The sequence below is a fragment of the Paroedura picta genome, chromosome 6 (genome assembly GCF_049243985.1).
Source record: "Paroedura picta isolate Pp20150507F chromosome 6, Ppicta_v3.0, whole genome shotgun sequence".
NCBI classification, from domain to species: Eukaryota; Metazoa; Chordata; class Lepidosauria; order Squamata; family Gekkonidae; genus Paroedura; species Paroedura picta.
The window spans coordinates 36,074,899-36,099,035 of record NC_135374.1 but is presented as its reverse complement, the minus strand read 5'-3'; the positions used below and the strand labels follow the sequence as shown (position 1 = coordinate 36,099,035).

The 24,137-nt window shown below is 43.4% G+C and overlaps 1 protein-coding gene across 3 annotated transcripts in view; it reads right to left on the bottom strand.

Annotated features, from left to right (window-relative positions):
• The window catches only part of ALCAM (activated leukocyte cell adhesion molecule), a 156,878-nt gene extending 143,319 nt beyond the window's left edge, over positions 1 to 13,559 (bottom strand). For 2 of the 3 annotated variants that reach the window (XM_077342136.1, XM_077342137.1), the window contains exon 1: positions 13,118 to 13,559. In XM_077342136.1, the coding sequence (XP_077198251.1) occupies positions 13,118 to 13,229 (112 nt within the window). In that variant the 5' untranslated portion in view covers positions 13,230 to 13,559. The remainder of the gene's footprint in view (positions 1 to 13,117) is intronic. The other variant, XM_077342138.1, reaches the window with a different exon arrangement.
• Positions 13,560 to 24,137: the final 10,578 nt, after the last annotated feature.

Genomic DNA, 24,137 nt, shown 5'->3' with positions numbered 1-24,137 from the left:
AACCAATATCTGAGGTTTTTTTTTTAATGCTCTACCAAGAAATTAATGGAGCACATGTGGCCAGGTTCTGGCTCTTCCTTCCATTCCAGAGGGGTCAGAGAGAGAGGTGGAAACAGCTGAAATGTACAATCTCAGCCTCTTCCACTTTCAACCAGCCCATACTCTTACTCCCCAAGCAAGAGGAAAGCTCAAGAAAGGAGTGCTTGGGAGGTGTTATTTACATACTGAGCCAGTGATTCAGAAATGGCACAGGGAAAATTTTGTGCACCAAATCAGGGACAATGCTGTGTTGTGCAGGCATTATCTAAGGTTCTGGCTGGATGAGAGTCTCTCAGGCATCATCTCCCCCACCCCTTTCCTTTAAAACTTGCCATCCAGACAACTTAAAGACAGTTCCTGGAAATAGACCACTGAGAACAACTGCAGACAACACAGCAGCATCAGGTGGAAAACATGCCAGATCTGGCCCAGGTAATTTAGAATTCAAGATCAAAAGAAAGTTGATGGAGGTCACCCCTAGCCACTGCTGCCACCTATATATTCATCTTGAGGCCAAGGTCCAGCAGCACCCTGATGCTATGATCCCATCTAGAACAGAAATCATTTTGTATCTTGGGTCGTTAGCAGCATCTTTATCTTCTTGAAGTTAAGTTTCAGCTTATTAGCCCACATGTATCCCAAAACAGTTAGCCCACATGGATCCTGTTCACATTCTCCACAGCTTCTCTGGGGTCTGCCAGAAGTAAGAGTTAGATCTGAGTGTCATCTGAATATTGAAAGAACAAACCTCTGGATGACATCTTCTAGAAGCATCTTGTACATGGGGTACAAGATGGATAATTGTGGGACAACACAGACCAGAAACCAAGAGGACAAGTAGCAGCACTACATCACCATTTTCTGAAACCTTCATAGTTGGAACAAAACCATTATCACCAATAAACTGAACATAATAAATAAATTCTAAATAGCCTCCCAGATCCACCATAAAACAGCAGTTCACAGTCACAGCCAGAAGGATACCATGATCAATGGTATCAAGACCCACTGAGAGAACTACCAGAATCAAGAGAGTTGTACTTTCCCATTCTTCTCTCATCTTTATGTTTTATTTTTATTTATGTATTTATACATTCTAGTACAGTGCTTCCCTTTCTCCCAATCATAAATTTACCACATACTCTGTCAGAACCTAAACAGTTCCACAGGGCCTGCAAAAGGGAGCTCCTCCGCCAGGCATTTGGTTGAGGTCGACCAAACCACCACTTCCAGTTGGCCCCCAAGCTCCCCCCCCCCACGACCAACACTAACTCGGTTTTACCCACTGGGTCCAGTAAGAGTTGAGCTGAGGCTCTCGCAATTTCTATTTATAATGGTATTGTTATGATCTTGTTAAGTTATTATTGTTATAATGTTATTACTGTTACTGTTTCCTGTTACCATATGTTAATTGTATCTTTTCCTGTTTTCTGTAAACCGCCCTGAGCCCTTGGGGAGGGCGATCTATAAATATAATAATAATAATAATAATAATAATAATAATAATAATAATAATAATAATAATAATAATAATAATAATAATACCATCAAGATAAAAACCACTACAGTATGAGCAGTACAATTCCATGTGGTCTAATTTCAGTCTAAACTCATGGAAATCAGTAGGCTTAGAGTAATTCTCTGCATAGGGTTGCACTGTTAATCAACTGTTAATTTAGATCCCATGTGACAGCTTCAACATTTTTCCTCATAAAAACTGGATGTCATTTCTGATAATACAAAAATTTAAATAATCACTTCCCTAGGTATAAGACCCTAGGGGTGCAGACCTTAGTTACCTTTTTTTTTTTGCGTGTGCAACCAATGTATGTGAAGGTAATTGGGTGCAAAATTGTATCCTTAGAATTTTGACCTACATGCCTTAAAAGGCCTTGCTTTCCTGAGTTTTAGTCCCTTCATTGAGTTTCTGAAATGTAATTAGTAATTCCTGTAGAACAGATGAGATTTCAAGCCTATACCTAAAATAGTAACAGTATTGAAGTTCTAGTTTGTCATATTAAAATAAATTCTTATTAAAATGTTTCAGAATGCTGCAGTGAAGAAATGATCAAAATCTACCCTTCATAGTAGTGTGGCTACAGTTGGATTGTTTGAACTGTCAAATAGCTGAGCTTCTAAATTATTAATTTTAGTTAACTGACATTTTTAGAAAATAAAATAATGCATAGCTATTGAATATGGGTAGATGCTTGACTTCTTAAAATTCTGAGAACAAATGAGCTCAATGTATATATTGGCTATAAAAGTCAATAAGAAATTGGACGAATAGTATTTTTCCATACTATTATTTAATGAGGAGATTTCAAAGATCTACCTTGAGCTCCTCAAATCAATTTTACTTCAGTGTCTATACCTAGACTTTGACATATTTTGTTTCAGTGTTAGTGAGCTATCCTGTTTATGTTACTCAAGTCTAAGAAAATAAATAAATAAACAGATAATTAAATAAACATAAAAAATTAAGAGTATATTAAGACTAGAATCCAATCTATGGGGTTCCCAGCTCCAAGTTAAGAAATACCTGGAGATCTTGAGGGTAGAACCTGAGGAGGGTGGAGTTTGGGGAGGGGAAGGACTTGTGAGGTATAATACCATAGAGTCCACCTTCCAATGAAGCAATTTGTTGCAGGTGTTCTAATATCTATCACATAATGTTATACTAGGGCAGGAGAGCTGCCCAGCTAGGAAGTATCCTGCAGAACTCCTTGCTGTCAGCATGGCAACTTCCTCCCAGGGGCAGATGAGAAGGAATGACCAAAGAGGAAGGGATGGCCAGCCTGCATTACCCTACTGGGCCAGAGTGCGGCACCATTGAGATGCCTCCACAGACAACTAGGATATACTGGCATGGGTGGGTGAAATAGCCCCACTACTGGTGCTCACACGCACTCCATTTCAAAATACCACAAATGCCACACCACATGTCCACCTCATTGGGGAAAAGATTTGCACGGCCATGCAGCCAGCAGATGAAGATGCTAGGGGACCAGGCCAGTGGTCCCCAACTTTTTTATTACCGGGGACCGGTCAACGCTTGACAATTTTACTGAGGCCCAGGGGGGTAGTCTTTTGCTGATGGACGTCGGCGCCACCTGAGCCCCTGCTCCACTTGCTTTCTCACTGGTGCCCCTGACTTCTCGCTGCTCACTGGGGGGGGGGCGCTGCCAGCAGCAGCTGCGCAGTGCCACAACCTACGTAGGCACCTGGGGACATTATGAAGGTTTATAAAATAATGCATTGGATGGAAAGAGCTGACAAAGACAAGTTCTGTCCCTCTCCTGAAGTATTAATGATGCTGACTGACAAGTTCAGGACAGACAATGAGCAGCAGAGCCTTACCTTGGCCGCTTTTTGGCTGGACGGAGGGCAGGCAGGGAAAGCGCGGCACGAGCGGCTGGCCACGGCATTTGCCGGGTGCGCCGCTGTGTTGGCGCGCATGGCATGCGGGAGGCGGGGCTCAGCGGCGCTGATATAAATAGTGCCAATTGCTGGGCCCTGGCCTCTTTGCCTGTGCGCTGGACAATGGAACCCTCCCTCCCTCCCTATTGTAAGTTTCTTGTTATGATGTTTTTTCATCACAGCGGATTGTAACATGACTAGAGCCTGTTTTTATTGTGAACCGGTGTGCAATCGGACTCACAGGGGAGTGAGGCCTTCTTAAGAGGATGGTGTTTGAGCAAGAGGCCCACCTGGCGGGGGGGGGCATACTTGCTCATGGCGACCAGATGGCCCTAGGTGGGACAGCCAAGGTGGTTTGCGATTGGGATGCCGTGTTTCCCAGCGGGGAAGGGCGATGGATCCTGAAGGGTTTTGGACTCGGTTGGCAGCCAGCGGGCTGTGTAGGCCAGGCTCCAGTTCATGTTATACCAACCCCATGTTTTGGGGAGGTTTCTGTTAAATAAAGCTGTGGCCATATTTTAAGCCGTATCAAGTGTCGCGTTTTCACTGCCAATATCTGAACCTGTCAAAAATAAATGGTTACCAATTTCTCCGTATTGTTCATGTTCCTATGTTTCTTGTGAACTGCCCAGAGCCTCTGGGGAGGTTGGTATATAAATGTAATTCATTAAATAAATAAACAAACAAACAAACAAATAAAATCCTACTTTACACAAAGAGTGATTAAATGTGAAATTCACTGCCAGAGGATGTAGTGATGGTCACAGGAATAAACAAGTTTGAAAAGGATATTAGACAAGAAAAGGATATTAGACAGTGGCTACTAGTCATTGTGACTGAGGGAACACCACATTCACAGGCGCTAATCCTCTAAATCCCAGAGCTAGTAGGCAACATCAGGCGAAGTTCTCAGCCACTATACCCTGTTGTTGGCCTTCCAGAGGAACTGGTTGTATGGGATGTTAGACTAGTTTGACTATTGGTCTGATCTAACATGGCTCTTCTTATGTTCTTAGCAGAGCATACTGAAAGCCAGTGTAGTGATAGTGTCAAACTAGGATCTAGGAGACTCAGATTTGAATCCTTACACTGCCATGTAAATTTGCTGGAAGACTCTGGGACCAACCTGACTCTCATGGTTGTTGTGAAGATAAACTGAAGATATGTTGCTTTAAGTCTTCTAAGAGAAGAATAGTAGAGTATAAATTAATTAAATAAGTAAGCAAGCACTGCACCTTTAATCTGTATCAACAGTTTATGACAGTGCACACTGTCAGTTTCAGACTATTGTATTAAGCAATATAAATTAAGCTATTTTACAGCTATTTGACTTGTGAATTTCTATGAAACAAGCTGATGCAGAATTATAATATACTACAGTTCATGAGACTTGATGAAAGTAAGTAAAATGTCAGATGCACAATGTCTACATAGATATATTTTACTAATGAAAAAATACCAGGAAAATCTACTGCCATGTTATATTTTCTAGACTCACAGAATAAGAGAATAAACACAATGGCTGGACTGTGAAGCCTTGATGTAAAAATGTATCTCTTTAGATATCAATGCAAATATATTCAGTACTATGGAATCACACTCTTATTTAGCATCTTCCTAAAGGCCAAGAAGAGAACCAATGCAGACGTGTATGTGGATCATAACACGAAGATGAGAAGATGTGATGTAGCTGTAATTAAGCTGAAATGAATAATGCAAACAAATATTCTGTAAGAGAAGAAATAAAATAAACAAAATGCCTTTTGCATGGTATCTCGGGAGCAGCTTAATATTTTACAACTAAATCCACTGAGGAAGTTCCAAATGCTTTTAACCAAACATTACAGAACCATTCCAAACATGTGATAACCTCTGCAACACAGCCTAGAGCTTATTATCTCCTTCAAAATGAAAAAAAAAATTAAACCGTCTCTTTCTTATCAGTGAAGGAAACAGATACAGTTTTGTTTTTCTTAACCTTCAAGTTATAAATTTCTAGAACAATAATTTAATCTTAAACTAGGCAGATATTACCAGAGAGCTACCATTTTAAAGTGGTAGATAAACATCCAATGCAACATAATTGAGTGAAAATTAAATCACGCTTGTCAAACTAAAATTTGTGATCTTAGTTCATGGACCATGAATGCTGAACTTTTGGCTACGACAACTGTATGTCATTTTTGATCCCCCAAAATATGTGATGTTAAAATCAAAAGTTTTCTTCTATAGTAATAAAAGGATCCACCCATCTGTCAGCTGACTGCCTGCCTGCCTTTGGCACGTGGTTATTCGCATAAGCAAATAAAATTAGGAACCCAGAGGATGATCTGGGGCCAAGGGACCAAGCCCTATGAAGATAGGTTGAGGGATTTGGAATGTTCAGCCTGGAGAAAAGGAGGCTGAGAGGGGACATGATAGCCCTCTTTAAGTATTTGAAAGGTTGTCACTTAGAGGAGGGCAGGATGCTGTTTCTGTTGGCTGCAGAGGAGAGGAACGCAGTAATGGGTTTAAACTACAAGTACAACGATATAGGCTAGATATCAGGAAAAAATTTTTCACAGTCAGAGTAGTTCAGCAGTGGAATAGGCTGCCTAAGGAGGTGGTGAGCTCCCCCTCACTGGCAGTCTTCAAGCAAAGGTTGGATCCACACTTTTCTTGGATGCTTTAGGATGCTTAGGGCTGATCCTGCGTTGAGCAGGGGGTTGGACTAGATAGCCTGTATGGCCCCTTCCAACTCTATGATTCCATGATTCTAACCTGGAACCTGGCCACTAGCTTGAGGATTTATATGGGAGATGCAATGGCAAAGGGAACCCATACATCCTGGCCCATGTTCTCTTGAATGTTGCCCCCCCCCACCGCTCCATGCTGTTTGAATGGCAAACTACAGCAGTCTCTTCCAATGGAAGACAAGGATTTCAATGGCAAAACATCTACAGAATGATGATCAAACTCGCAATGCTGAAAATGAAGGGAATATGAACATTGCAGCCCACACTGTCTGAATAAATCCTATACCCCCATGCAATGGAAACTAAAGTTCTTTCTTTGTTACAGGCATAACACATTCAAAAATAGAAGTATATATCTGAAAATTGGCCACCACCTTTGAGGTGATGGTAAGACTTGCAACTTGAACAATGAAAAGAATCTGCTATTTGAAATGAAAGGCTTTGTTCGTGAGAAACCAGAAAAGTCAGGCAAAAAAGACAGGAAAGGTTCAAAATATCACCTCTGTTACAAAATAGCAGGGGTTAACAACTTCCTTGATCAATCAGAGCCTCTATAGTGTAGTGGATAGATCTAACAAACCCAAGTTCAAATCCCCAGTCTACAATGGAAGCTTCCCAGGTGACCATGAGTCAATCACACATTCTCAGTCAGACTTATCTTAAAGGGATTTTGTGAGGAGAAAATTGAGCAGAGAATTATGTAGCCATTTGGGTAACCATTGGTGGAAAAAGGCAGCACAAACAGAGAAGATAGAACACATGTATGTTTTAAGTGCCATAAAGTCACTTCTAACCTATGAATTAATGTCCTCCAAAACATCCTATTGTTAACAGCCTTGCTCAAGTCTTGCAAACTGAGGGCCATGACTTCCATGATCCAATCAATCCATCTCATGTTGGGCTTTCCTCTTTTCCAGTGACTCTCACCTGCTTATAATCTGACCATAGTATAATGGGTTGAAACATAACCCCTCTTTTAGAAAACAAAAAGGGTTCAAAAATTTCCCCATCACAATTATTGCTACAGTTCTTAACATAAAACTAGGGTTTCCAGGTCCACTCCTGGATATTTGGGGATGAAGTCTGGGGACAACAGTTACCTCAATGGGGTACAATGCTATAGAGTCCACCCTCCAAAGCATTCATTTTATCCAGTGAAACAGATCCCTGTAGATTTGCTGTAATTCTGGAGGATTCCCTGGTTCTACCACATAACACACATTCAGTATTAATACTACCATTAAATATTGCAAGCACATAAAACTACAGGGTTGGTAAGCAGAACAAGCAGACACATCTCTAGTGATATAAAAGTTCAAGAATAGCACAATGCATATCACCAGGAGTTTTCCTTTCTTACAATACATGAGCAGAAGATGAAAAAGACTACAACTTTTTGTTATGCAATGTGAAACAGCAATTATAAGTATAGTTTATCCAGTGTAATTATTTAGCCAATGCAGGATGTGTCCATTTTTTCTACTGACACACCGACAAACAATCAGCTTTAACTGTTCAGTTACTAAGCTAAATTTTTAATGAAGAAGTAAAATTCTTAAAGTTCTTTGCTATTTTTATATCAACCAGTTGAAAACAAACCACCTACAATACTAATCAACTTCCCATTTGGAAAAATGGCAACCATAACTGACTCTGAAAACATTAAGGGACTTACAACGCAAACTGCAACCCAGTTAAGTGCTCCCATTCCACTGGCATAAATCAGTAATTAAACCACATAAAGACACTTGTTTACAAACAAATCTGATCACTACAGCATCCAAAGGTGCAATGAATTATACAATGCAGTTTAAAAGTGCACAACAGCTCCTAAATTTGATGAGAACATGTTACAATCCATCAAATTGTTCAAGAACAGAACAAGGCACATCACCAGAAGTTTTACTTCCTTCCAGTGTCTGAGCAGAAAATGGAAATGACTGCAACTTTTTGTTACGCAATGTGCAACTACTGAGCAGTTACAAGTACAGTGCACCCTGTCTGATAGTTCCAAAGATTTCCAGCGCCTGCATGGAAATCCTAGATGAGAAGACTGCATGGAGATGGCAATTTTAAGACCACATTTTAGAAGAAAACACAAAGCTACACCCTACATTAAAACAAGAGGTGTGAAATGGGAAAGCTAGTGGTATATATCGGAGCATTTGAACTAGTGATGGATTATTGACAAGGACAACAGCATAATTAGCAGAATCCAAATACTTCAGTTTAGCAGGATTCTGGGTTGGATCAAGTGAAAAATAAAATCATACAAACCATTTGTTAAAGAAATGCAAAATCAGTGAAGGAATTTAGAAAGTGTGTTGGCATGTTACAATAATTCTATGTACATTACTTGTTAATCTCTGCAGAAAGGCCAGCATTCTTATCCTCAGTTTGCATATTGGAATAAGTAGAAGACTGAAGTTAATACTGAATTGTCTCAATCAGGGATTCCCAAGTGACACGGCCTGTCCTGGAAGTTCAGGTGACCGCTGACATCACCGAAGCCATCAGTCCTTGCATTCTGTGACCAGTTATGTACAAAGAGTTAAAGTTTAAATGTATCCACCATGAAGGGGAAGAGCCATACACAATATGCTAATTACAATTTATTTTTATAAACACTGAAATGGACAATATGCTGATTGGTCATGAAGAATAGGCACTCATGTAGAGTGGGAGGATGTTGTAGCTTATTTGCATTATTTAGGCACTAAATTAATGAAAACTGAATTTTGAACCGAGCCCCATCCTTAGCTAAGTTAACCCCTTTCTAATGTAATTGATTTATTTTTAGAAGGATATAACTCTCCGTAGGGTAGCACTATCAATCAAATGGCACTATCTATACAATTCCCGTTTAGTTAATAATACCATACCATCTATGAAAAGTAGACTAACATCATTAAAAAAACACTACAATTAATGCTGAACAAATGTATATAATTGCTAATAAAATATCAGTAGTTTACTTTTCATACTTTAAAACATCATAAAGAGAACTAGGAGCCAAGCCTCTTGCATTCAGCAATACAATGGGCACTAGATGGGGGTGGGGGTGGAAGAACTCTGTAGATGCCCCCCCTCCCCCCAGGACCTGGAAATGCTGCAGGCAGCTGTTAGGGAACTCACCCACAGGGACACTCTTAAACAGCAGGAATCTGCAGCCTCTGAGCCTCAGAGGGAAGTGCTCCTCCTCCAAGCCCTTACCATAAATATATTATGTGGGATGGGATGGGATGGGATGAGATGGGGTGTTTTGACAAGTCGGATAAAGACACCAGACTATACAGTATTTGTTGCCAGTACAGTTACTCTGTTCCATGTTTTCAGTTTGAGGAGAAGGCACCCAAGAGGAGGAAGAGGAGGAGGAGGAGGAGTGACCTAGCCTACACTTTTTTCTTCTTTGGAGCAAAACACAGTGATTAAAAATATTAAATGAAGCCTTCAATTGTATGCTAATTTATCTTGAAGTCAGTGGTCAGGCATTCCCTTCTCCCAACCTCAGATGAGGTATTAAAACTATATGGTTTGTCTGTGTGTGTGTGTGTGTGTGTATGCAGCACTTGTATATAGAAGAGCTGTTGTTTGTAACCCACTTTTTACTACCTCAAGGAATCTCAAAGCAGCTTATAATTGTTGACCCTTCCTCTCCCACAGCAATCACCCTGAGGAGTAGTGTAGGCTGAGAGAGCTCTGAGAGAACTGTAACTGGCCCAAGGTCACACAGGTAGCTACATATGGTGGAGGATTTGGGAATGAAACCTGGTTCTCCAGATTAGAGATTGCCGCTCTTAACCACTACACCAAGCTGGCTCGCTTTCTGAATTGTATATATATGTAACACACAATTAGTACAAAGACTGCCCCAATCCCATTGTTTTGCCATTTTCCGAAATAGTTTTACTTATAAGTAACTTCTTAACTTTATTTCCAAGAAAGCATGCATGAATCATTAGTTTCTAATCCCAGCACTTTAACCATTAAAAATGGTTGCTTGGTGAGAAGTCCTGCTTAAGAGCAGAAAACTGAAGTTGTCCCTTTTTTAACATAACATGAAGTGATGGCAAAGCTTCTTTTTTGTCATGTGGAATAAGCAGTTTTTCTTCTAGTGATATATTTGAAAAAATCAGTGAGCTCATATTAACTGAAACCAGTGGCCCTAGAAAGACATAACTCTTTTTAGGGGAGTTCACACCTATGCCCACTTTCTGGGAATAAGACTTACTTAATACGATCATTGTCTTCCAAATAAACAAAAATAGGATGATGTATCTCTTTCCATAAAATAAAGACATAGCTCACTGCTATGTCAGGTGAAAAATATAAGCCTAAACATTCAGCAATAGGATTTTTTTTCAATGTCTTGCCATGTGTTTTTTAATTTTTCAATGTAATTTCTTGCTTTTAATTATAAATCAAGGAAATTGCTTCATAAGTTTTGGTACAACACAATTTTTCAGTAAAATATCTTATGAGGTTATGGGCATATTTTCACTGGAAATAAGTGCCATTGACATCAATGTAGCTTTTCCCTAAGTAACCATGCACAGTACTGGAGCCTTGATCTAATCACATAATCTCTAAGTAAACTGGGAATAATATTTTCATATTGCACCATAATTAGTTTCCCTTGTAAATGCAATATCATTGCTACAAGAGTCTTGCTTATTAAGAGTCTAGCTAATTAAGTACTGAGTTTAATAACAAAAAATTAGATATGTACCCATTCCAAGGCAACGTTGTGACATTTACTAAATTCAAAATTCCTCAAAATAGCCACATTTGAAACTTTGTAAAAATACATGGCCTGAAACTGATTCAACCTACATCTGTATTTCCCACTCGAATCTAGAATGTAGCCTTTAAATAGTTAATAGGGGAGTTTTCCAAATGTTCTGTCTGGTGACTAAAAGCTCTGACTCCTTTGCAACATTTCTGTCTTGCCTCTAAAGGCAGGCATACAAAGCATCTCTCTTAGAGCAGTACAAGATGTCACCACAGGCTGACGCTCTTTCTACAAGAATAATGAGGTATTCTCTACACTGAACAGAGTTCACAGTTTGCTTCCCTTGGTTTCAATTCTGTTTAAATACACTAGACAGACCACAAAAAAGTACAAACAGAACTGCCCAGGTTATTTCAAGCAGACTTTAATACCGTTTTACATTGTCAAGAACCTAAGAAGCTCAAGAAATAATGACAGCAATCAAACTGAACCTGGGCTACAGCCCACACACGCCAGAGAGTTCCAACTGCCTTTAGTTTAATGAGACTGCTCCAGAATAGAACAACTGTAGTCTGGAAACTACATTCACTTACAGTATTGGAAGTGATGCCGCAATGTGTTATTTACTTTAAACGCTCTAGGGTTTATAAAAAAAACAGGTGGTCTCCCAACTCGGGAAATGTGGACTTTGTCATCAAACTGCTCTTTAATTTGGAAGCAAAACAAGCATGTTCCAGTGCATGAGCTCCATCTTCCAAACTGCCAACCATGAAGACGAAAGCCCCTGAACAGAAACAGTGTTGACATGAGGGTTTTTCTTAGTCAAGGGTGTTGTTACCAGTCAGATCCATACAGGCAACAATTCTATCTCAATTCATTGCCTGAGGGATGATTATGCCTGGACCAAAATAAGAATACCTCTCTTTCCCTTCTCCCCCCACCACACACACAGAGTCAAGAGGGAAACACAGGGACCAATTGGAACTGGAATTATCCCCATAGTAGAAAAGACAGGTGCCCCTGTCTATGATACCATTCATAGTACAGGCAAGAAACAGATACACTGACAAGTTTCACTAAAGAGCTTATTATAAGGGATGTTTAAAGTATTAGTGACTGAAAATACACCATCAGAACTGACATGCCTTGAAGATCTGGTTTTATCTTGCAGTCTTCTGTCTGGATTATTTTGTTCATTATTTAACAACCCCTTTCTCCCCCTCCCCCATCTGCTTGCCGTTTTTGCTCTGTACAAATGTAGGTGAGGTCACCTCTTCCACACCCTCTCCAGCACAACTAGAAAGGCAAGTTTCAGGGGGAGACTTAAGAAACCCACCCAAGTCAAAGGCTTTTCTATTGTGGCAAATCTTGTAGAATTCCTCTAGGAGTTTAAGTGAGAGCTGGCAAGCTACAGAAAGCAGGTTTCTGTTTGTTTTCCCACTGAAACTCAAACTGGGGAGGGGGGAAGGTAAAAGACCAACAAATAGCCCCATGGAAATACATGCTGAAATGCAAGAAATAAATGTTCAATATGTAGCTATGCTTTTGTATTAGTACCTTAGGGAAAAGAAACAACTCACTCAGGGCTAAGAGAAAGACTCAAGGCTGGCTCCCCAAGAATTTATCCGAATTTAAACCAGATCAACGCTCGGATTACACCTCAAACCCATGAAACCAAAGCGACTCCTGAATCACACGCAAAAGAGCAGCTTTCTGGGAATATATTCGACCGGCGTCAACTAGACAGTGGAATTAGAGCCTAAAAATTATAGCAGGTAATGGGAGACTCCTGAAAATTACGCACTCGCTATAGCAAATATACTGGTGTGCGTTTGAAAAAGAGCGGACGGGGGTCTTTCCCACTGCCTGAGAGAAGCCACGGGCTATGCACATGTACATATGCCTGCACATTTCCTGCCAGCCACCGGCGCAGCGGTGTTTGGGGCGAGCGTGCTCTGCCACCGACCCGCCCGTTCGCTCGCTCGCCCGCCGCAAGGAAGCCTGAGAGATCTCAGCGGCGAGCCCTCCAGCGGCTCGAGGAAGGGGAAGGTCTCCCGGGAGCTCCCGCGGCAGAGCGAAGTTCCTTCGGCCCGAGGAGGAATGAGGGGAAGGCAGCGGGCAGCGGCGGTCTTGACAGCTTCCCCCTGGCCCGCCCGCCCGCCGACGGCGCCGCTCTCCCTCGCTCACTCACCTGGCTGCGGGCAAAGGGCAAAGAGCAGCAAGCACAGCAGCGACGGCGGCTGCAACGGGTGGCGGCGGCGGCGGCGGCGGCGGCAGGAGGCGGCGGCAGAGGGGGTCTCCATCCCGCCTCCCCGCCGAGCTCGAGGCAAACGGCGCTGGCTCCGGGCGCTTGTCCTGCGGAAGGGAAGGTAGGCGAGGAGGCGGAGCGAGCCCCCCGGCTGGCTCCGTCTCTCCCTCGGCGAGAGGCGGCTGCTGACTTCCCCCGAGGGAAACGACGGCAGGTCCGTAACTTTCCAGGCGACCCCGGCACGGCAGGTGGAAGCAGAAGTTGGGAGCGCGGGCGGCGGCGGGAGCCCGACGCGGGTCTACTGAGCCGGGCGACGGAGCGAGCGGGCGAGCGGCTCCGCACCGAAGCAGCTGGCTCTTTCCCTCTGGCAGCCTAGCGGCGCTCCAGGACAGAGAGCGGCAAGGGGAGGCGGGGCCCGCCAGAGCGGGACACGCCCCCCGGCTCCCCGCCCCGCCCTCTCCGAAGACCGCGAAGCCCGGCGCGCTCTGTCTGTCTTGTTGCGACGGCAAGGGGAGGGAGCGCGAGGGCGGCTGCTCCTGCCGCGGGAAGAGGGGCTTCCCGGTTGAGCGGGGGGAGAGAAGGCGCGCGCAGATGGCACGGGGGGGGGGGGAATCGGGGAAGAAGGCTCCGCGGGGAAGGGCTTGGCCTCTTTGGGAACTGGCGGGCTGATGGGCTCGCGTGCAGGAGGCGAGGGCCGGCTTGAGTGAGAGCCTGCGGGCGCCGTGGTCTGGCTCTCGGCATGCTAAAACTGCGCTCTTCAATGCGGAGACCTCCGATCTGTGTCGGCTCGGGCCACCGGGCAAGGGAGAATCGTTGTTTTGTACCCGGAGGAGGGGGAGAGAGAGTCTGAGGGGTCTCCAGGCTGGGACTGGCTGTATGCGGCACTAGATCCGTGGTGCTTTGAAGACTTCGTTTCCAGATGCAGCGCCGACTTTTGGCCTGCCGTGTAAGGGGCCCTCTGGCCCAGTAGGTGTCCGCCTGCCAAAAGTCGTGCTGCACCAAAGGCGCGTGGCTCTCGAGGCTGCGGTCCGGTCCTGCGGGCGCTTCCTCGAGCGCGCGGGCTTATTTAAAGCAGGATTCCTCCGGCAGCAGCGCGAGTGAGGAGGCGCTCCGAGACTTGCTGCTGCTCAGCCGCTATTCGGAAACTCCCTTCTTGCAGGGAAGGGCCTGGAAGGAGTGATGCCCTCTCCCTACTATAATCTTTTTTAAGCAGATGGTTTCAAAGGAGGAGTGGCCAGCGAGTGGCTAAAGGAGGAGAGTCTTGCTTTGGCCGGGCCAGGTCGTTTTGCCTCAAGCGGGACTGACGCAGGCAAGACGATTCAGCCATGGAAAAGGGCCATGCTTTCTCTCGTGCCACACTCGTGCCTGGCCCCGCTGCTGGTGAGGGCTGGTCCAGAGCCCTTCTTGCTTCACACAGGACCAGTGCCAGCAAGAAGCATCTCTCTTGCTTGGGGTGGAAGGGGGGGGGGTCACACCCATCCCTGACCTATGTATTTATAGCAGCCTTTCTCAACATTTTTAACACTGAGAACCCCCTGAAATATTCTTCAAGAAACCTCTGAAGTTGTGCCATCTTGCAGAATAAGCTATGCACACGCCCACCTGGAGCTCCTCCTCTTCCCACCCCTCCCAGGCCTATCACTGGCCATTTGGGGCGGGAGTGGATGGGTCATCATTACCATATATAGTCATATCACCCAATAAATGTTTAACATGAGAAAAATATTAAAAATTAATTAACTCCCACCCATTCAGAAAACCCTTCCAGGGCTGTCAAGAAACCCGAAAGCCTGATTTATAGTTTTATTATTATTATTATTATTATTATTATTATTATTATTATTATTATTATTATTATTATTATTATTATTATTATTAGTTAGATTTATTTCCCGCCATTCCCCGTAGGCTCGTGGTGGGTCACAGTAATCTTGTCCTCATTAAAATACCCATTAAAAGACTTTAAAGAATCCCAACATGATGGAAGCTCTCATTATTCCTACCCCCTGCTATCAGAGCAGCAGGGAGGATGGGGAGGAGATCTAACTTACTAGGTCCGGTGGGGGGGGGGGGGAGAATGCTGACTCTCATTCACTGGCCCCGGCCTCAACCAAAAACCTGACGGAAGAGCTCCATCTTGCAGGCCCTGAGGAAAGCTGGTAAATCCCGCAGGGCCAGCAGCTCACCCAGGAGCTCATTCCACCAGGTAGAGGCCAAGACCAAAAAGGCCCTGGCCCTGGCGCTTCTCTAGGGCCAGGAATGACCAGGAGATTCTCCCCCGCAGAGCGTAGAGCCCTGCAGGGGGCATAGGGCGACAGGCGGTCCTTCAGGTATGTGGGTCCCAACCTGCGTATGGCCTTAAAGGTCAAAAACAGAACTGAACCTGATCTGGGGAGCAATTGGCAACCAGTGCAGCTGCCTCAGCACAGGCTGCATATGGGCCCTCCAAGGTGTGCCCGCAAGGACCTGAGCAGCTGCATTTTGCACTAGCTGGAGTTTCCGGACCAGGGACAAGGGTAGGCCGGCGTAGAGTGAGTTACAGAAATCTATTCTGGAGGTGACTGTCGCATGGATCACTGTAGCCAAGTGGTCAGGGGACAGGTAAGGGCGCTAGTAGTTGGGCCTGGTGGCGATAGAAAAACGCCTGGCCCGCTATTCTCTTGACCTGAGCCTCCATAGTCAGGGAGGCATCGATGGTCACACCCAGATTCCTGGCCTGGGGTGCAATGGTAAGTTGCGCTCCTGCCAGGGTGGGTAAGAGCGCTGCCTGGTCCTGTCCTCTGTCTCCCAGCCACAGGACCTCCGTCTTGGAGGGGTTGAGTTTCAGGCGACTCTGCTTGAACAATTCAGTCACTGGTTCCAAACATCTGGTGAATGGTTCCGGGGGGGGGGGAGTCCAGGCGGCCGTCCATGAGGAGATAGAGCTGGGTGTCATCAGCGTACTGATGGCAACCCAGCCCAAAGCTCCGTACCAGTTGGGCTAGAGGGTGCATAAAGATGTTGAATAATGTGGGGGAGAGGACTGCGCCCTGTGGTATGGGGTATGTCGTGTAGCCAGGTGATCCAAGGATTGTCTGGCAGTCAGGCAAGGGACGTTTTTGGAGGTGGTTTGCCATTGCCTACCTCTGCATCATGACTCCTGGTGTTCCTTGGAGGAACTTCCTCCAGATTCTTTGAGATGCCCTATTCAAATACTAGCCTGGGTTGGCCCTGCTTAGCTTCTGAGATCAGCAAAGGAGGAAGAACAAACTGGTGAAGGGCCAGCTTGGGTGAAGCAGTTTCACATTTCTCAGATGTGGGACAGCAACAGGTCCCACCAAGGCCAATAGAATTTGGCCTTGGGAAGGACAGATCTGGGCAACTGGAGGGGGATGACTCCTTGTCAGGCTAGGTGGTGTCATGCCATGTGAGGCAAGACAGGCCAAAAGCAGCCCCTGCCCTAGGGAGTGCATCTCCAGGGGCTTCCCCCAGTGGTCTTAATTTCCAGTCTGCCTGGAAATTATTCTAAAAGGGATCCCTCCCCCAGGTCTCTTGCTGCTCCTGTGACTCTAGACCTTGCCTTAGGCTAATTTATGGCAGCTATCACATAGAAGAGTTGGTTTTTATACCCCACTTTTCTACCCAAAGGAGTTTCAAAACAACTTAACAGTTGCCTTCCCTTCTCCCTACAAGAGACAGCCTGTAAGGGAGGTGGGGCTGAGAGAGCCCTGACAAGACCACTCTGTGAGAATAGCATTATCAGGACTGACTAACCCAAGGTCATCAAGCTGGGTGCACATGGAGGATTGGTGAATCCAACCCATCTTGACAAATTAGAAGCCCACCACTGTTAACCACTACGCCAAGCGTAGATGAAGGGGTGAGTTGTATCCTGTTGAGTTGGGAAGGAAACTAATTTTAAATTCTTATCTACAGTCTACCAACCCTTGGTATTCTCTGACATAATCCCATTGATTTTAAACAGGTTTCTTTTATTTGTTCGATTTATTACCCCCCACTATTGAGCAAGTTGGCTTGCAGTGGGTAACCACATAAAAGATCTTCACAAGATAAAACATTAAAAACCTAAAATAATCCGACGGTGAGAAAAAGCTCGTGCAGAGCTCTCAGCCAGGTTGGGGCCAAGGGTGAGAAGGTCCTGGCCCCAGTCAGGGCCAGGTGAATTTCCTTGGGGCTGGGAATTATCAACAAATTCATACCCTCAGAGCACAAGGCCCTGCGGGAGGGCATAAGGTAACAGGCTGTCCCTCAAATATGTGTGTCCCAGACCACAAAGGCCCTTATAGATTAATACCAAAACCTTGAACCTGATCCAGGCCGCAACCGGCTGGATATGGGCCCTCCAAGGTGTTCCTGTAAGGACCCTAGCAGTTGTATTTTGCACCCTGAGCAGTTGAATGGTGTGCCTATCAAATTTGGCTTGTTTAGGGTCATTGTTTTGTGTCTGAATTTTGTTTGTTGGGTTTCTTCTATCCCAAAGCTCAAGAGCACAAAAACTATCCGTTTGGCTGAGGCTTCCAAATGTATATCTTTTAAACATCTCTTCACCTGACCTGGATAATCCAGGCTAGCCACATTTCAAAAACTAAATAGGGTTTATTTGTTTATTTCTTACATTTAGAAATGTAGGGATATATTTAGAAATGTCTTAGGGATAATTCATAACACAGCAATCATAACAATGGGAATCATAACTGAAGACAATAAATATTATAAACCTGGCTAGGATTTAGATGGGAGGCCCACCAAGGAATGACCGGGTCATGATGCAGAGGCAGGCATTGGCAAATCACCACTGAATGCCTTGAAAACCCTACAGGAGCAGCATAAGTCAGCTGTGACTTGACAACACACACGTAGAGCAAGGTACATAAATGTTCAGTTGTTGCAGATACTGATCTTTCTCATGCAGAAGTAGTTTCCGTGTAAGAAAATATAAAATGAAGTTGGCTTCAGATAAGGCAAGATGCTTTACAGAATCAAATGGCAAACGTATATCTTGGTAATGCTTATCTAATGTCAAACTGCATTCTTTTTCTAAAACAACCGTTCTTTGTGTTTTTTAAGTAACAGGTTGTTTATTACGAACAAAACATAAAATACAGATTTTTAAAGTATATATTAGAAATGTTTGTATAAGGAAAAGACAGAGAGAATAATATCTAACAAACCTGAAGGCCTTGCTGCACTTAAGGCAGCAAAGTAACTTTATGCAAGAGAAGCAATTTCATAGATAACCTTTCGGTTCAGCCAGGCTAACAATGTGAGTTTGAAGTCATTGCTTCTTATTGAACAACAAGCAACACTGATAGAAAAAGCTATGTCAAAATACAAACCACGTTTCCTTGATGAATAAGTTCACAGAAGTCAAAACCAGCTTGCAGTGATCATGAGCCATTTTCAGAAGAAAGAAGTAGGATCCCTCGAGGACTTTCGGGTAGCTAATTTCTCCCTCATCTCTCTTTCTCTGAAAGTTCCCAAGGCCTTTCCCAGTTTCCTGTTTCCTTTCTCCTTCCCTCCCAACAGTGAACCTATAGTTATCAGCCCCTTTGTTTTCAACCCCCCCCCCCAAAAAAAAACAACAACACTTATATCTAGGAAAACTCATGCCCAGCTATTCACAGCCAAATCTTCAAGGACTTCTTGTGGGGGGGGGGGGGACTCTCTTTTTACCTCCACCATATCCTCAGCCCTTGCCCTGCATCATTATCTCCTCAGCCATTCACCGATTTACCTTTTATCTACTTCCCATCTCCATCTTTCTCCATAGTGGGGGCCAATGCACCTTACATCATTATCCTCTTTTTAGGCACAAAACTCTTATTCAAGGCATGAGCTTTTGAATGCATGCACTCTTCTTCAGACTAAATGGAACAAGGATCATAAGCGTACAGATATAAGGCAAAAGCAGATTAGCAAATTGTCATAATATCCAAATTAAGCCATATGATGACATATAATTTTTGCTAAAGCAGCTAATAAGTCCTTTTCCATTGTAGTTCACAAAAACATTGGAGAAATATTTAAACCTGGATCTGAACACTACTCTGAAGCACTCCCTGCTACACTACACTGGGTTTTCTTGGGTAGCTGCTGAACAGTAGCAAACAGTCAGACTTAGATTTGCCAGTGTCCAGGTGGGACCTGGAGCTTTCTCAGAATTACAACTCAATTCCAAACAACAGAGATCAGTTCCCTGGAGAATGCAGCTGCTCCGAAGAGTGGCCCCTATTGCATTGTATCCAGTTGAGGCGTCTCTCCTCCCTAAATCCTGTCCTCCTCAGACATCAGCCCAAAATCTCCAGGCATTTCTCAACCTGAACACGATAATTCTTGTCAGATCTGGCCCCAAAGAGTCCTCCCTCACATAGGCCTGGAAAGGGCCCTGCCCATTCCCCCTGCCTTTTACTGACAGAATCATGTCTGACATCTGTGGTTGCCGAGTATTGGCCACCAAGATAATCCATTACTTATAGCTACAGGTGTGCCATTTATCATGTTGGGGCTTTTTAAACTCCCAAAATTGAGTTTGTTTTAGATTTCAGATTTTTCTGCAAACCAGATTTCCAGAAAAACCTTTTTTGTCCATTCCCCACTCCTGTCACCAATTTTAAACATCCTTAAAGATTTTTCTATAAATATGGACAACACTCCAGTTTTGCAGAAAAATTTGAAATGTCCTCAGACTTAGTTATAGATTATGGTGATTTATAAAATGAAGACTCAAGCTTTTAAGTATCAAAGAGTCTTCAGTTTATTTCCCCTGCTCATGTAATATAATTTATAGTGTATTAAAATCATCTCAGGGCTATACATTTGTTTTTATTTTAATTTGATCAGAGTAGTAGTGTTTAAAAAAACCCTGGTGTTGCTGAGTTTCTCTTGTACTGTTTTCCTAATGTAAATTGCCTCCCAAGCATATAACGAGAGAAAAGTTGGTATCTTCCCTCATGAGACAAAGGACCTAACTATCCAGTCTTGCTCTTTGAAAAGCTCTGCAGATGTCAAGTAGCACTTCAGCTCTGTCACCTTCAATGACAACAATTCTTACCTGAATTAAATTGAGTTGGGTAATGTATCTAGCAAGAGAGGTAACAACGGGATCTCCATCAGTGTATACCAGGGTTACTCTCTTAGGAATTCTCAATGAACTAGACCAAAATAATTTAAAGTGAATTTTATTAAGAAAAGAACAAACTTGCACACAAAATTAAACATAAGATCAGAAAATTAGAGTTGAGCAGTAGCAATAGGGTAGCTGTCCCCAACCCCCGGTCCGGAGACCGGCACTGATCCATGGATCAGTCAATACCGGGCCGCAGTTCTTCGTCCTGCTCCCTGGCTGCTGCCTCAGGGGCTGCCCTGCCACTCTGCCGCTGGCTCACCTTTGGTGCTCACCAGCAGCTGCCATGGCTGGGGCTCCCCCTCGGCATGGCACAGGGCAGCTGCTGCTGGCAGCGCCCCCCAGTGGGCGGCAGGAAGTCAGGGGTGCCAGCAGGAATGCAAGCGGAGCAGGGGCTCAGGTGGCAGCGACGTCCCTCAGCAAAAGACTACCCCCCTCAGGCCTCAGTAAAATTGTCAAGTGTTGACCGGCCCCGGTGATAAAAAGGTTGGGGACCACTGCTATAGGGGAATATAAGGGGAAAATATAAAGTGTAGGTACCATCTCAATGTGAAGAACTCTGCGGGAGAAATGACCAACATTTCTGGGAAAAGGTGAAACCTACAAGAATGCAGGGGTATGCATATTAGATCCAAGAACACACACAGAGGGGTTCTGGCATGTGCTTTGGCAAAATTTGTATCCTGAGGCTAGGGTTGGGCACTGTAGCACCTAAAATAACCCGAAGTGATTATGTATGCAGTGAAGTGATTATATGTGTATCACATGCTTTCTAGCATGTGATTGCCTTGTCTGGTTTGAGACAAAAACTCTAGTACAACTCAGAAGGTTTCCCAAAGTTGGAACAGTACTTGTAATTGCCCTGGGTAGACCCTTAATCCATTTCTGAAGAAAAGAGATTGTATTACCTATGTGAAACTAAAAGTGTAACTGGTTTCTTAGTGACCCCTAGATCGTGAACAGGATGCTGACTAGGTGTGTCAGGCATGTTAGTGATTTCCCCAATTCTTCCTGGTGAAGGGAAAGTAAAACCTCTTAGGGTTGATGACATTAGTAACATTGTTAGGAGTCCTATTATCCTGCAGATATGTGTTGCTATTTTGAATGGGGAGAGTCAGCAGTTAACAAATCCCTGTGGGCTCATAGAGATCTCATCTGAAGAATCCAGGTAGATCCTGGAAACATGACATCTTACTGGAGTGTCCATTCTGTATTTCCTCTTGGGATTTATAAAACATTCATCAGACTGGGTGAAATTGACATCCATTTGTACATTGCGGTCAAGCAAAGGGATTGCAGAACAATGTGAAGGCTATCTTAGAGATGTTTGAGGAAGGATCTGGACACTAACACAATGGAGTTTTAGGGGGTAAGGAAATCTGGAATGCCCTAGTACTCCTTGAAGGGTGCACCACATATCTGGTGATGCCAGTGGGGTAAGGTGACCAGATTTTAACATTGATAAAGCAGGACACCATTGACCGGGGGGGTTCTTTTCCAGGTACCCCCAGATGTCCCTCCAAAAGTGGGACAATCTGGTCACCTTACAGTGGGGCCAAAGATTCACTGTGAGTGCCAGGTAAATCTGGGCCAGTTCTGGACCTGAAGTCCAGAGGCCTGGTTTACCACGCATTATTTCTGCACCATTCAGCTTACAGTTAGTGACTAAGCACTGTAAATTTTGCAGAGCTGTTTTTGTTTTGTAAGCTTGGCCTGTGTAATCTTTATACCGTTGAAAGTTCCTAAGTGCTCAGGTCTGTGGGTCCCAATTTGAAACAGGACTGCAGCACAAAAGGAGAGTCTCACCCTATTACATTTTCCTGGTCTGAACAACCTAAGAAGGTACACACACACACATACACACATACATGTGTGTCTCTGTGTGTAGGTTCTCCAGATGTACTGATGAGGTACAAAATGGTTTCGGCCACAGGACAACCCGATAAACAGGGCATTTAGAAAAATGCCACTGGATGGAAGGCTTGAATACTGTTACTGTGACAGTCAAATTTGGACCTGTGATTAAATGTTAAGTGTAGTCTATCCCACAGCCTGCTATGTATAGGCCAATCTTTTCTAGTCATTACTTTCTATTTTAAACTCACTTCCATGTGCATGTTTCACTGCTGGTGGGAAACAGTTTCATTTTGTCTTCATGTGTTGAGTGTATCATGTGATAATTATGATTAGTAGGACAGAAACAATTTATGTCTAGTGGTGAGCCGAGGGAAATACGGTTAGGGAAATGGAGTCTGATGATAGCTAAGCCTTTGAAGGAGTGAAAGGATGGAAAGAATGTGTGTGGGCAGTATGAGTAAGCAGTCTTCTTTGATGAGATATAAGGGTGTGAAAATTTGTAGGAATTAACAGGATGGGCTTTCCCATGGTAAATTTTATGCCTACATTCCTAGAAATAGTGCACTTGACCTTTGGTTCCCTTGATTTAAGATTTGGGCAGTTTTTTACTCTTAGTTCTTAATTTTCTATATATACCGCTTCAGTAGATAATTCTGCATTTAGTCATAATACACTTAAAATATGAAATCAACAAGTAAAGCATCTTCTTCAGTAATATTTTGCAATTTGTGAAGCTTTTGTTTGGGTGGGTTTGGATTACAATGATTCTACCTATTCTCTCTCTTAATTGTGTTAAAGTACAGAGCGAGCCAACTTTTAAAACAAAAGATATAGTCAACAATTCACGACAGGCAGCTTGAATGTCAGATCACGTTTGTAAGAGTATGGCAGAGTCAGTAGAATATAATTTCAGCTGCCTAAATAAATAAAAGCAGACCAATCCATTCTGTATACATACTTCAAAAAGCCAGTGCAGAGATTAATATCAGTAGTTGTGGCTTGTGGAAGTCCATCAAGATCTTGAAATATGTGGCCTTTCACCTGTATGCTTGACACCTGCACCACTTATTACATGTAGTTCTTGAGTGGCATGAGCTAAATAACCTTTTTTTTTTTTTTGAAAGAGGGATGGTTTCAGCTGCCTTGCAGTAGATAGGTAGGATATGCTTTAAGAAATCCCCTTTGTATCATTTTAAAGTATTGACCGGTCACCTATCTATCCCTTTGGATTTGGTGCTCCAGCAGTGTTCAGTTCCTTTAAAGTTGTGCACAATGCTGGTAAGTTTAAATGAGATGCTTGGGTATGTAGAAGATTGCACAGATAAGATGTTCTGCTTGCCAGCCTCACATCATGCCTTGCATCAACATTGCTTGTACTTGCAACTGGTATGTGTATGAATGGGGAAAATGAGACTCTGTTGAACACTACAGGAATACATTGTGAATAAGTGCTACTTATATGTACAACTATAGACTTTATATAGCCTTTTGAAGTGTATCATATATATTCACATTACTTGTAATATGAGCAGCTTTTGTTTGTGTTTGCTTGTTTGATACTGTTAAAATACCTCATGTGGTGGCAGTGTCTCTAAACTAGTAACATATAGAAAACATACTGTTTTGAAAATGTGTTAACAGGGATCTCAAGTTGTTGACTTGGAAAAGTATGCATGCACACATATTGTGGTAACGGTATACAATTTGCTAGCTTGGCACAAGTTTTTTTTCTATCTCTGAGAAACTGGAGTGTATAAATACAAATTGATAATGAGAAACCATTCTTCAATAATTGCATAATGTCCCCATATTACAAGGGTTTGCTGTCATCTGACATAATCTATAAGTGATGAATTATGCATAATAATAAAAAAGCCAGTTGAAATTTTTAGTTCATAGCAGATTAATAAGTTACTGGGCTGACATTTTAAAACCAAATATCTACTGAGAGCAATAGGAAGTATAGATCAGCACAGCAATTTA